The sequence below is a fragment of the Prenolepis imparis genome, unplaced genomic scaffold (genome assembly GCF_030444845.1).
Source record: "Prenolepis imparis isolate NDT839.2.m4 unplaced genomic scaffold, iyPreImpa1.0 SCAF_11, whole genome shotgun sequence".
NCBI classification, from domain to species: domain Eukaryota; kingdom Metazoa; phylum Arthropoda; class Insecta; order Hymenoptera; family Formicidae; genus Prenolepis; species Prenolepis imparis.
The window spans coordinates 12,734,402-12,747,828 of NW_028141169.1; the positions used below are offsets into that span (position 1 = coordinate 12,734,402).

Genomic DNA, 13,427 nt, shown 5'->3' on the forward strand with positions numbered 1-13,427 from the left:
TCTATATAATATATATTATATAGATACAAAGAATTTCGCCTAATTATTTTCGTACAACAAAATTATCTCATTATTTCGTCGTATGTCTGACTTAATCTATACTTAATTCTTTGAATGCGTAATGAGTATAATTTACAGTGTATCTTATACATACATATTGTATATCTAATATAGATATAAAGAATTTCGCATAATTATTTTCGTGCAACGAAATTATCTCATCATTTCGTCCTATGTCTGACTTAATCTAAACTTAACTCCTTGAATGCGTAATGAGTATTATTTACAGTGTATCTTATACTTTTGTATATATATACATATATGTTTTATATATATATATATATATATTATATATATATATAAAAGTATAAGATACACTGTAAATTAAACTCATTATGCATTCAAGGAGTTAAGTTTAGATTATGTCAGACATACGACGAAATGATGAGATAATTTCGTTGCATGAAAATAATTAGGCGAGAAATTCTTTATATCTATATAATACATATATATATATATATATATATATATCGGGTGTTAAAAAAGTGGCGGATACGCTGTATAGGGATGAATTCCTGAGATTATTTGGAGACGATTTTTCCTCAACGAAAATGTCGAGAGAAGTCATCATTTTTTGCAAGCTCCCAATTTTTGCCATCATATATCTTGGTAACTAAGCCTTAAATTAAAATTCTATTAAATTAAAGTCGACTTGAAATTAATTGAAGAATGTAGTTTTGTTAATATTTTAATTCCACAATACTTAGTTTACGAAAAGCCCTTTATTTTTAATTACTTATAACTCGAAAATTATTGGTGCCTCGACATTTTCACTGAGGAAAAATCGTCTCCAAATAACCTCAGGAATTCACCCCTATACAGCGTATCCGCTTTTTTAACACCCTGTATATATACACTGGCGGATCCTGGGGGGGGGGGGTTAAACCCCCTCCTTGCAAATTAAAAGAAACAGTTTTGCTGAATTTGTTTAAAAAATATAAATAAAGAAAAACAAACATTAAAGAGCTATCGACGTCGTTGATCCTGGAATAAAAGCTAATCATGAAACCAAAAATATTTAATAAAATAATTTTGCAAAACCCCCCCATTATCGATTTCAGGATCCACTAGTGCATAATGTAAGTATACTTTTAATTTTCAGATACTATCGTCTGAGCAGTTAAAGCGGCGTCATGCGGATAAAATTTTGTTAGATTTGTATTTGGCACATAATGCGTGTTTTTGAATTCGCAAAAATAGCGACCTATTTCGCTATTATTAATCCACTTCGGTGTTGTTAAAGTTATAGCATCTAAAATACAAAATGCAAATAAATATTAATTCACATTAAGTAAGATAAACACAGTAAGTAATGAAATAAGATAATAAATAAAATAATAACCAATATAAATAAAATAACTAAATTGAAAAATGGTCCAAAAAAATGGAAATAAAATAAAATATATTATTTTGTATATATTGTATATATTATAAAATAAAATATTATTTTATAATATATACAAAGAGAGAAACGAACTCGCGAAATAAACAAATATATAATTTTAAGTAAAGATGCGTCTCTAATGATTTTCTTACCTTCTTCTACGTAACACATTTTATTATTTTCGGTAAGAATTATGTAATATGTTTGTTTCTTGTTAAGATTAATATTACAGTGATTAATCATCAATTCAGATTGTAGTGTAAAATGTTTTATCGGACATAACACACGAGGTTCCTTTTTACACATAAGATGCCTGTCTTCATGTAGATGCCATCCGATTATCACTCCCGCGCAAGTAGATGGATCTGTATGTTGATCATGATCACTATGATTTACGATCATTCCGACTCCAAATTTTACGTTCTTTGGTCTTGTATTTAATTTCTTTCTTAGGTTGAAGTTAAGCGTGATCTGGAAAGATTAAACTTTAATTGATCTTTCTTGTCAATAATCTTACAACAAATTAAATTAACACCAGTTAAATGCTAGATAATTAATTTGTATATGTATATCTGTACATATAAATGTTATCAGAGAGAACATTCAAATATAGAGATAATTTTTATTATTATTTTATATTAATATGTGGCATATATAGCGCTAACATATGTACCATATAGTTTATGGAATCATATGTAAATTCACGCGGATTAATCCTGAAAGTGTTATCATATTGGTTTATCAAGCACTCAACTAATTCTCTCATCTCGTACCACATCTGAAAAAAAAAATTAAATAAAAGCAGAAATTAAACGTAAACAGCTCTCATTACAAATTAAAAATGAGATATTGCAGATATATAATTCTTTCTGCCCATATAAAGCGTATTTCGTTGACTCATATCTTTGCCAGAGTTTCAAGTTTACTAATTAATGTTAAAATTAATAGAAATTATATATAAATAATTGCCAACCAGTGTAGGGTTTACTAAAAAGACATCTAAAAAACGCGTCATTGAATATAATCTCCTGAACAGCGGCGTTTGGTTGACAAGACAATTTGGGTATTTCTCACAACTTATGCTAAAACATCTGACGTCAACGTTGGCTAAAGAATTCCCATTACTGTAAACAAGAAAAATTATTATATATGTATGTGTATATGATAAGAGTAAATATCAAATCTAAGGATAATTCCACAAATCATAATTCCAAATAATTTATTATTCTTACCGTTCTGAAGTCCAAAATATACAGTACTTAGGAGGAACGGCATATCGTAGATTTATTATATTGCAGTACAGACCAAGGCTCCTTGCCACGCTGTGGTATATTATTAATAAAATTATTTCGTGGCCATATCCATTTATTAAGACCTGTGCCAGATATTATAATATACAGAAATTAATCAGAACGAGAAATTTTTTTAAATATAACAAACATATAGCCAATTCAATAATAATTATACACTCCGCAAAATAATTAAGGGATTAAAGAAAATTGTCTAAAAAATAGGCAAATTTTAAATAGCTGTAATTTTGTTTAAAAAAATGAGAATTTGAATTCTAAAAAAGGGTTTCAAAGCTCGAAATCTCTATTTTTGAAAGGTCACAGCTGTTTTTCATTTTCTTAACTTCTGGTATTTTTTATATACAGAAAACGACGAACTTAACGAAATGGAAAATTTTTTTTTCATTTTTTCACGTTAAGGCCTGAAGTTTTCCCTGCAAAATCGTGTTTTAAAATTTAAATTTCGATTTTTCCTTATCAAATTATCGAGAATTGAAAAGAAAATGGTCATTTTCACTTTGATTGTTCATTACTCCGTTAAAAATCATCGTACAGCAATTTTAAAGCTGAATCTTTGCTCTATAGTATGATATAGTGGCCGAATTTTTTTTAACTCGTCAACTTTTTTACAAATAGATGAAAATAACGAAGAAATTTGCGAGTTTCTCTTTTTTGTTTAAATTTCGTAAAAAATTACGCAAAGTGACTAAAAAAATTTTATCGACTGCAATTTTTGTGTCTCTTAGTACCCCCAACTTGACAAAAAATCACAGACTTGCTGTGATAATTTCTTTATAGTGATCGATGCGTACAATATGTTAAAAGAACTTTATTTGCTTTGTTAAAAAATTTAAAAAAGTAAAATCTGTGGCAAAAAAATCTTTTCTCCACTTTCTAACATAATTTTTTAATTAGCCTCAACATAAAATTTAAAAAATTTGAAGTTGCATATCATTTCCAAAATTACCACCGACATCAGCTTCATCCAAAGCGCAAATCCAATCGTATAACCTCTATATAGTGAACTTTTCAGGCTTTAACGTGAAAAAGTCAAAAAATGTTTCCAAATCTTTTTGTGCATGCTACACGTCTACAAAGTGAGAAGAAAATTAGAGAGATTTGAAAGAAACAAAGTTACAGTTATTTAAAATTTGCTTATTTTTAGGCAATTTTTTTTTATCCCTGAAATATTTTGCGGAGTGTATTATATATTATAATCTATAATTACTTACATTATATATACACATGTTTTCCAAATTTCTGTCTTCCGATTCGCATGCCCGATAATTTAATTCACCAAAAATATATTCCTTCAGTGTATCCATAATCTGCATTCCTTCTACTTCGTTCCAGTGATCATTAACGATATTGTTGTTTCTCCATTGGGAAAGTATTTCAGTGGACATCGAGCATATCGAATGGTCAGGATGTTTTTCTCTCAGATATTTCAGAGCCCCTTGTGCGATATTATTTAATAATGTTTTTACCGATGAGTAAAATACATTCCTTTGGGGTTGAATAGATTGTGCTACAATAGTAGCAATCAATTCCAAAGGGCTCTCATCGGTTGCGTTTTGTATTCCAGAATACATTTTTTCCACCTTGCACATTCCCATATATTGGAACATTTTCATAATGCAATATCTTACGGTTAGATCGTAACCAGCCCTTCTGAAAAATTCATATATTAACTGTTCAATAAGTACATTAGTTTATGAAGTTAATAGCACTATTATATATATATTGATATTCCTACCGTGGAGATTCTGTAAGCAAGTTTTTAACCTCGTCAATGAAGAAAGAATATTTTATGTAATTTTCTCTCTTATTCATTATATCATGAATGTTCTTTATTAAAACATTTACTTTATCTAAATGAAATACGTCTCGAAATTTTGTTACATTATCGATTAACCTATCATGCTGTTCATGATTTAGACACAATATATACACGTAAGATCGTAATTCTCTCGCATAATTTATTCCAGTTTCTATCAATTTTAAATTGTTTTCATCTTTCTGTTTGTCAGATATCTCCTTAGACACGTTGTACTCTTTTTCCTCAGACTGGTTGTCAAACAATTCCTTCGCAAAAGGCCATCTGAAATACGATCAAGAAACAGTATAATAAACTTTTAAAATTACATTAAACAGTGGCATCAGTAATGAATTTTAGGAGAAATAAATTTTTTGTATAATATTTGAAGTATCTCAGTTAAAATATAAATCATTTTTGAGATAAAAATATATAATATATTATCTTTAATTTTAAATTATAATTAAATTTTACGCAAAGAATATAATACAGTGGTAAATACAATAGGCAATGTATTTTGTATTTACGTTACAGGCTTATCATTGTACTTCTAATTGTATTATTTAATTTTTACATATTCTACAATACATGCATTTTTATATAACATAATTTAACAAATTAATTAATACAATAATAAAATAAAATAATTAATAAAACAATGATGTAAAAACATAAATGCAAAATGTCTAATTTTTAATATATTATTCTTTTTTTATTATATTATTTTACATATGTTTTATATATATTTTAGTCATTATATATTATAAAAATGCATAGGAAAATAAACTAATAAAAGTCAAGGTACAGAAAAAAGCATTATTTTTAAAAATATATTTTTATTGGTTGTTGTCTCGCGAATCTCAATTAGCAAGAAAAATTTAAAAATTTACTATACGTTAATTAATGAGGTATCCACACATGTGTGTGTATTATTTAATTACAATTGACCATCCCGAACGCGAAATTATTATCTAAAATTATACTTTTTTCATGTATTGCATACACGAAGCGTACAAAAATATCGTATTTTGAAGTTTAATAATTAAAACAAACAAGAAAATAACAAAAAACGAAAATACGGTAGATGGACACTTTAGAAATATTAGAAACTCCCCGAAATTATTGACCATTAGTTTTATAAATTCAATACTATAAAGATTTCGATTTGTACGATCATTCGACGTGGAGGAATGACTAGAAGGGTCGAGCGGTGAAAAAGGGGAAAGTATTTCTATTGTATAGATTGAATTGATCTATATATAGACTCGTTTTGTGTGGGAGGGACAGCATTCCAAATATTTTTTCAGCCTGTAGGAAGTAGGATATTTTAACGTTAACTTAAAGTGTAAAATTTTGGATTATATCGTCGGGAGATAACTACTATAAAGAAAAATTAATTTCTTTGAACTACTATAAAGAAAACTAAATTTATTTGAACTTGTTAAAAAAAATAAATTAAACAATTGAAAGAAATGTTTTGAAGATAACTGTTGGCTCTCTGTTTTTTTTTTTTTTTTTTTTATCTTGTCTCTTATTAGCCCGTTTTTTTACCTGTTTTTATATTGATTTTATTAAAGCTTTTATCTTATTACTTATTATTATGGTATATTTTTAATATATTTTTATTTATTTGAATTTTAGAAAATATAGCTTTTTCAGAAGTGACATACATTGTGTAATAGCCTAATGAAACAAAATTACCAAAAATTTACGAACAAAAAGCATTACCTTTGAAGAAACTTTCTTTTCATAAAATGGTCATATTTGGCTGCTGGACGAAATTGCTTGCATACACATCTGAAATTAATGATATCTTCAACAGTGATATCACTGTAGCTGAGAATGATCTCTATCATCTCGTCAGATAAGCACGTTATCGTCTTCATTACAAAAGATTTCAATAAAAAACACAAGGAAATAAAATTAATTAAAGTGAGCGCAACAAACTGTTCGCGTTATTAATTCCTTGCTCTTAAAAGCGCTCGAAATCTATTGTGATAATGCTCGTATGTATCTTCCGACTGTAGCAAACACGAGTACTATATGCACTATAGATGTTTTTCACTCTTGGTTCACCCTCACTCTAATTCTTAGTCCTGAAAACCTAACGGTCTTGTGCCTTGATTTTCTTCCCACAATAGGGTTGTCACGTGATGTGACATGCGCATGTGAGAAAAACGGAACACAGAAGCTGAGTATACGATATTTCCATATATTTTTACATATGCGTCTATAAAACAGAAAAAAAAAGATTACAGCACTATAAATAAATAATAAACAGATATGCTATTATTAAAACGAGACTTAATAATTATTGTAATTATTTAGTCAGGAGAAGGATGGGCTAATAAGAGCCAGACACGGAAATAAAGTGCAACAATATTTTGTTGGTCTAAAATAATCCTTTATTCAAATTTTTGAATATTTCGTTCTTTTTTTTCGACCATCTTTAGCAAGTTACATCAAATTAACAAAGCTTTTTCATTGATATTAATCAACTTCATGTATTCCGTGAGCCCTCTATTAATTTGTTTAACAAAGGGAGTTATGAGTTACTGATAATCGTAAAAATTAAATTCATGTCATGTAAACATGACGTGAATATAATTAAATAGCATAAAAAGGTATATTGAAGAGACTAAAGTATAACAGAGGGACTCACCAATCTATGTCTCGGTCGCAAATAGATAAACCGACAAATCGACAGCGATAAAGAAGCACATTCTCTGTTCGATTAATTTGATGAGTCCCTCTGTCCACGAATAAAATCAGTAAAATATAAAATTATAGATAAATAAATTATAAATAAATTTTTATCGATCGAAGAATTATCACATGCTACCTATTTATTTTGTTAGCATTTTTTCTAATGTTTAATTACATTTACTATAAATATTAACAATATGTTTATTATAATCATTTAAATTAAAATTTTACTATAGTCTTACTTAATTCTTATATTTTATAGTGTCCATAATTATAATATTCTTTAAAAAAATACTAATGAGATAGTAATGAGGAAATAATTATATTGATATAGGATTATTTTAGTATTATTATATGTATCTTTTATCATTATTATATGCATTATTATCTTATATCATTATCATATTTATAATTATTTGATACATATTATTATTACTTGTATTAAATGATTTAATATTATTATATGTATCAAAATATGATACATATAATAATAATAAAATATTTCTGTATTAGAGACAATATATTATAGCAGATGTGTGATGTGTGATGTGTGTGCGTGTGTTCCATATAAGGAATACTATATCTTTTCCAGAGAAACAGCAAAATCTAGATTTTCGAACTATTGCGATTGTTTTTTGATATATTCTAATATATTTAATATATGTACATTGAAAATGATAAAATCGCCGAAAAGATAAATATATATTCATTAAGGATGTAATGTAATTTGGTAATGTTATTTTTCAAATGTTAACTTAATATATCTTTAACGCATATACAGTTATTATTTCTTTCTCGAAATTTTATATAATCTTTGATATTAGAATTTTTGTCTTCAAATAACTTTTAAAATCTACTATTTGGAGGTTGTGCGCCAACTCTAAAACACTTACACTACAGTCTTTTAAATATGGAAAATTATATATATAATTATATTTCGAGATATCTCTTCAAAGTGAATATTGCAACATAATTACTCTTTAAGGCTATTACACACAAAATGCATAGAGACATAACATAGCATAAGCATAAGAAAGATATGCAACTTACACAAATGTTCATAGACATAATGTAAAAGCACCTTAACCGCGAAATATTTGAATTTGACATATGTCAAATTATTTATTTTTAATAATTTTTATAAATGCTATTGACATGTGTCAAATTTAATGTCGTCCGTAGAGATGTCAATGATGCAAAGAAAATGAAAAAAAAAAAACGAATAAATATGATATTTGATTGGCTGTACATAGACAATATACATATACATAGGTGTCATATGCATAGAAATTTCGTTCTTATGGATTTTTTCATTTCTATGCATATGTTTATGCTTATGTTTATGCTATATTATGTAAAGCAATATGGCGACTTTATGTTCAATGCTCATTGGTTCAGACAGTCTTATGTTATGCATATGCATCCATGTCAATTTGTGTGCGATAGCCTTATCTTAAAATGCAAAGTTATTATGCAAATAAGTAAAATACACATATCATGTTTAATACATGCAATATGTAACAGGCTCGTAATTGCCCCCAATTATTTCTAGTATTTAGCATGTAATATCAGATTGTATTTATAACATAAGCTTTAATTATATAAGGTTTTATAAAAGTAATTATATGTATATAAAGTCAAAAATTCAAATATTAGCTCAGGAAATAAGTTAATAAAATAATTAGGTAAATGTTTACCTTTACAAAGACTGCTCGAATCGCCTTGATCTTGACATATGTTGTCAAGATCATCACCATAAATAACTCTGAAAAAGTTTTAGCCGTCGCTCAGTGTTCACTAAAAAGTTATCGTTATTAATAAAAAAGTTCACTAAATAACGTAATTTTTCTGATACCATGTATATTTAAGAGAAAGTACATTGGCAGATTCATTTATTTATATGTAGTAAATTGAACGCATGGTGGAGAGGCGGAACCTTTCTCCCTGTACCCTCACCCCGCAGAAAATTAATCCGGTAATTATGCTCTTTAGGGGACAATGCTCCAATAATCTTAACCTTGACATATGTTGTCAAGGTCAATGTCCTGAGTAACATGGAAAAGTTTTAGCCGTTGCTCATTGTTTATGTGTAGTAAGTCGAAGGCATAAAGGGAAAAAATCTATATTTGGAAAATTTGACATGGATTTACAACTTTTCACGCAAAGCGAGGTCCATCCCCATCGCTCGGTGCTTTCAGTGCGAAACGAGGTCTATATTTGCAAGATCTAAAGTTGCGAATCCATATGGAATTTTTCAAATATAGACCTCGTTTCGCACTGAAAGCACTGGGCGATGGGGGTGGACCTAACTTCGCGTGAAAAGTTATTATAAATTATAAACTCATGTGAAATTTTCCACATATAGACCTTTTCCGCCCATGTCTTTGACTTATTACACATAAATAAATGAATTCATTTTATAAAATGTACATGGTAATATGAAAATTGTATACAATTCATAAAAATTCTTTTGTTAATAACTTTTTAATAAACAATGAGTGAAAGCTAAAATTTTTTTTATGTTATTCAGGACATTGATCTTGACAACATATATCAAGATCAAGGCGATTCGAGCAGTCTGTGTAAAGGTAAACATTTACCTAATATGTTATAACATAATAACATTACAAATATATATGCATATTGAAACAAACCCTGTGTATATATATATTTTTTCTTTTACATTATATGCTTAATAACTTATTTTTTAAAGATAATATATAACATGTAATATGTTTAACAATATGTATAATGTAGGTATAATAATATATGTATTGTATAATATGATATAATAACATAACATATATATATATATATATATATATATATATATATATATGTAATAATATAACATAATATGTTATAGAATTTTTGTAAATTTACCTTGTCTATAAAAGCAGTCTATAAAAGTAGTCAGAACGTTTTGATTGAATATCGAGAGATACTAATTATTATAATGAGATAATTAGAATAATCTTAGGATAATTTTGTAAATGCCTGTCTTTTCGTAAAACAATGTGTCTTTTATAATTAAAATAGTGTTTTTTTGCAGTTTATGGAAAGATTAACATTTGTTCTATTAAACTTTTAATAATCTTTCCACAAAAAAGATAATATTTTATAAAAGATATAAATTTATCATGAATTCATTAATATAATATTTCATATAAGATCAATTCTATCTACGTGGAAAAGCTAAATTTTTAAAACATTCTACGATTATATATAGTGTGTGTGCGTGTGTGTGTGTGTGTGTGTGTGTGTGTGTGTGTGTGTGTGTGTAGTATATGCACTGTTATTATACTTTTTGTGCATAAACTATTAAAACTTTGAATAGATCTAATACAAATGTTTCTTCCTGATTATTCCGTATTGGTTTATAAGTGATTCTTATTTTCTCTAATAGACGTGTATATTCATTCTTGAATTCTTCTTTCAGATCATGTGGCATTTCGTCCAAAAACGGATAGATGGACATTACCATAGCTATCAAAATAATTCATTAAGATTTAATTAAATTATTAGAATGAAATTACGATTTAAATAAACAAAAAAAAACGTTGAAGCAAACTTATAATGCGATGTGTTATAATACAATAAAGTATAAATTTTTCTTTTACATATTTTTCGAACTTCTTACCTATAAAATTACTTGAATTTTTATAAGAATATGTCGTTTCTCGAAGACTGCAATGGTAAATCTTAAATCCGATACTTTTAAGTAATTTTTTTAGTTCTTTACGTGGCTGGGCTGAATAATTAAATGGCGAAATGTATTTTTTGACATCCTGTGTAAACATAAAAATTATTAAATGTTCATAGTTGTTAAGTTGATGGCATGTGTAAACAATAAAGTTTACCTGTATGTATGGTGCAAAACGAATATCTCGAGCCATAATTTCTAGAACTTCATATGTATCATGAGTTGCTACTATAAACATGAGTATATTTCCACCAGGACGAAGCATACAATAAATATTTTTAAATGCTTGTCTGTTAAATAAAACACACAGATAAATACAATTAATTTTCTAAGCTTATATGTTTTTTGCAATTTTTAATTTCAATTTTTTGTTTCAAATTTTGATAAAACTCTTTAAAAAAAGTAAAATTTATTACATATAACCATTTAAATAAAATGTTAAATTAATATATATTAAATTTTTACCTCTCTCTATCTTTGAAATTATGTTGCAACACGAGAGATTAAGAAACATTATTGCAAATAATTATATTAAAACATTTGAGAAACTATATTAAAATTACAAAACTGAACTTTATTTTAAGGTTTTTTATATAATATCTTTAATAATTCCATAATTTGATAAAAAAAAAAATTATTATTTTTTTATTTAAGAAATTTAATTTATATTTACTTAAAAATTTCCGCTTACTGAATGTCATAACACCAATTCAAAGCGTTAAATGAGAATATATGATCAAATCCAGAAATATATTTTTTAGGCAAAATTTTAGTTTCGATATCCAGTACTTCGAATTTGAGTCGCTTCTCTTTATCGTATTCTTTCTTTGCAAATTCAATCATATTCTCCGAAACATCGGTACCTTAAAATATGCAATTATTCAATTAAATAATAATTCGCAATTAGGAAATCAGCTAATAAGAATCAAATGTAGAAAATAGGCGCAACAAACTTATCTTAAAATCTTCTTTAATTGATTTGAACGTTTCATTCTTTCCTTTGAATCTTTAGCACATCAATTGACAAAAAATTACAAAAAATCTGATTTTTCGAACTATTCTCAGCATCATTCTCTTAACGAATAATATCAATGGGAGACTTATACACCAGAGACGTAAGGCGGGAATGAGAATTAATACGTATAATTTTTTAAAATAGTTTTTCTGTTAATTGATCTAACTGAAGACAATTTAATTAAAGAAAAGATTAAAATATTTAAGTCATATAAAGAAAATTTTAAGAAAAGTTTGTTATGTCTATTTTCTGCGCCTAGCTCTTATTAATCCATATCTAAATTTTTTAATTTTTAATTTATTTTAATAAATTTTTAATTTTTAAATCAGAATTGTTTTGTTATAAAAATAATAATTTACATAAATGTGCGTTGATTTATAGATATTATTGTCTCTTTACCTAATATTACCGCTTTTGGATTTAAGGCCGGCAAGAGGATAGTTGCCGTTATATCTCCGGGACCACAACCAATGTCCATACATTTTCCAGACATGCACTTTAAATCTTCGTCATACTCATCCATTAAATTTATTACTTTTGATTTTTGCAAATCGTCAAAAGAAGCGTATTCTTCCGGACTCCTAATTTTCACAAGATTGCTTCTGTTTTTACTCTGTGCATCTTGCGTAGCACTTAGCAACAAGATTATTTCAAGAAGTAGCTTCATAGACTTTGCAATCTGGTAGGGGTACGCAGATTGGAAGAATGTGATGTACATTTTTGTGGAAATTTATCAATGACGAAAGTAAAGTAAATAAATATTCCGTACTTTTGTACACTTTTATTCTGTAATAATAATTTAGCAGCATTTTTATGATTATTAGAAGCTCCATATACAGAATTTAATTAATATAAATATAAAATTAATTATATAATTTTATATAAAAGTGTCAATAATCATAAAAAACTAAAATACAAAATTTTTATTGAGCATAAATTTCGTTTCTTTGAAATGTAATAATGAAGTATCTTAGAGCACATGTCATAACATTTATGACACATACAGAGTTTTTAAAATAATATTAAAAATTAAATAAATAAATATATTTATTATAACAATAAATAAAATTTCAACAAAGTTTACATTACAACAAAGTTGAAATTAAGAGCAGCAATTAATCTAAATATATTTTGTAAACAAAGTTAACATTACTGAACTATATATTATACTGGAATGCTCACTCAAATAGAAAGGAACAAGAGAGATAGAAAATTGCAACTAGTCCCTTTTTTTCTAATGTAGTATTATACTTGAGCTAAAACACCAATCAGAAGACATTTTAGACAAGGATAGATATGTTTGCTACCAACCTCTCTCTGTCTTTCGAGATGATTCGAGTAATCTTCTGCTTAACATTGAGTGAGCATTCCAGTATAATATATAGTTCAGTGGTTAACACAAAGTTATAACAATGCTTTTCGTAAGAATAGGAACTGGCTACGATTTTTACAAA

General features: G+C 26.9%; 1 protein-coding gene across 3 annotated transcripts; it reads right to left on the bottom strand.

The window, feature by feature from the left end:
* Positions 1–10,144: 10,144 nt before the first annotated feature.
* On the bottom strand, positions 10,145–13,427 carry LOC145942579 (juvenile hormone acid O-methyltransferase-like). Of its 3 annotated transcripts, none has more exons than XM_083049446.1 (6): positions 13,285–13,427; positions 12,373–12,759; positions 11,650–11,821; positions 11,116–11,248; positions 10,908–11,043; positions 10,145–10,741 (listed from the first exon to the last, which is right to left on the bottom strand). In XM_083049446.1, exons 2-6 carry the CDS (start codon positions 12,689–12,691, stop codon positions 10,554–10,556), a joined length of 948 nt encoding a protein of 315 aa, XP_082905572.1. In that variant the 5' UTR covers positions 12,692–12,759; positions 13,285–13,427; the 3' UTR covers positions 10,145–10,553. The 3 variants fall into 3 exon arrangements, with proteins under 3 accessions (XP_082905572.1, XP_082905569.1, XP_082905570.1); XM_083049443.1 differs by having other exon boundaries at positions 10,896–11,043; XM_083049444.1 differs by having other exon boundaries at positions 10,896–11,043; positions 13,156–13,427.

What these genes read in the sequence shown, in the direction of transcription:
- LOC145942579 (XM_083049443.1), bottom strand. Translation starts at nt 12,691, where the DNA reads ATGTACATCACATTCTTCCAATCTGCGTACCCCTACCAGATTGCAAAG. An exon ending in AATTGGTGTTATGACATTCA is followed by an intron (nt 11,249 to 11,649) that starts GTAAGCGGAAAT and finishes TTTATTTAACAG; the next exon opens with ACAAGCATTTAAAAATATTT. An exon ending in AAATTCAAGTAATTTTATAG is followed by an intron (nt 10,742 to 10,895) that starts GTAAGAAGTTCG and finishes TTATTTTGATAG; the next exon opens with CTATGGTAATGTCCATCTAT.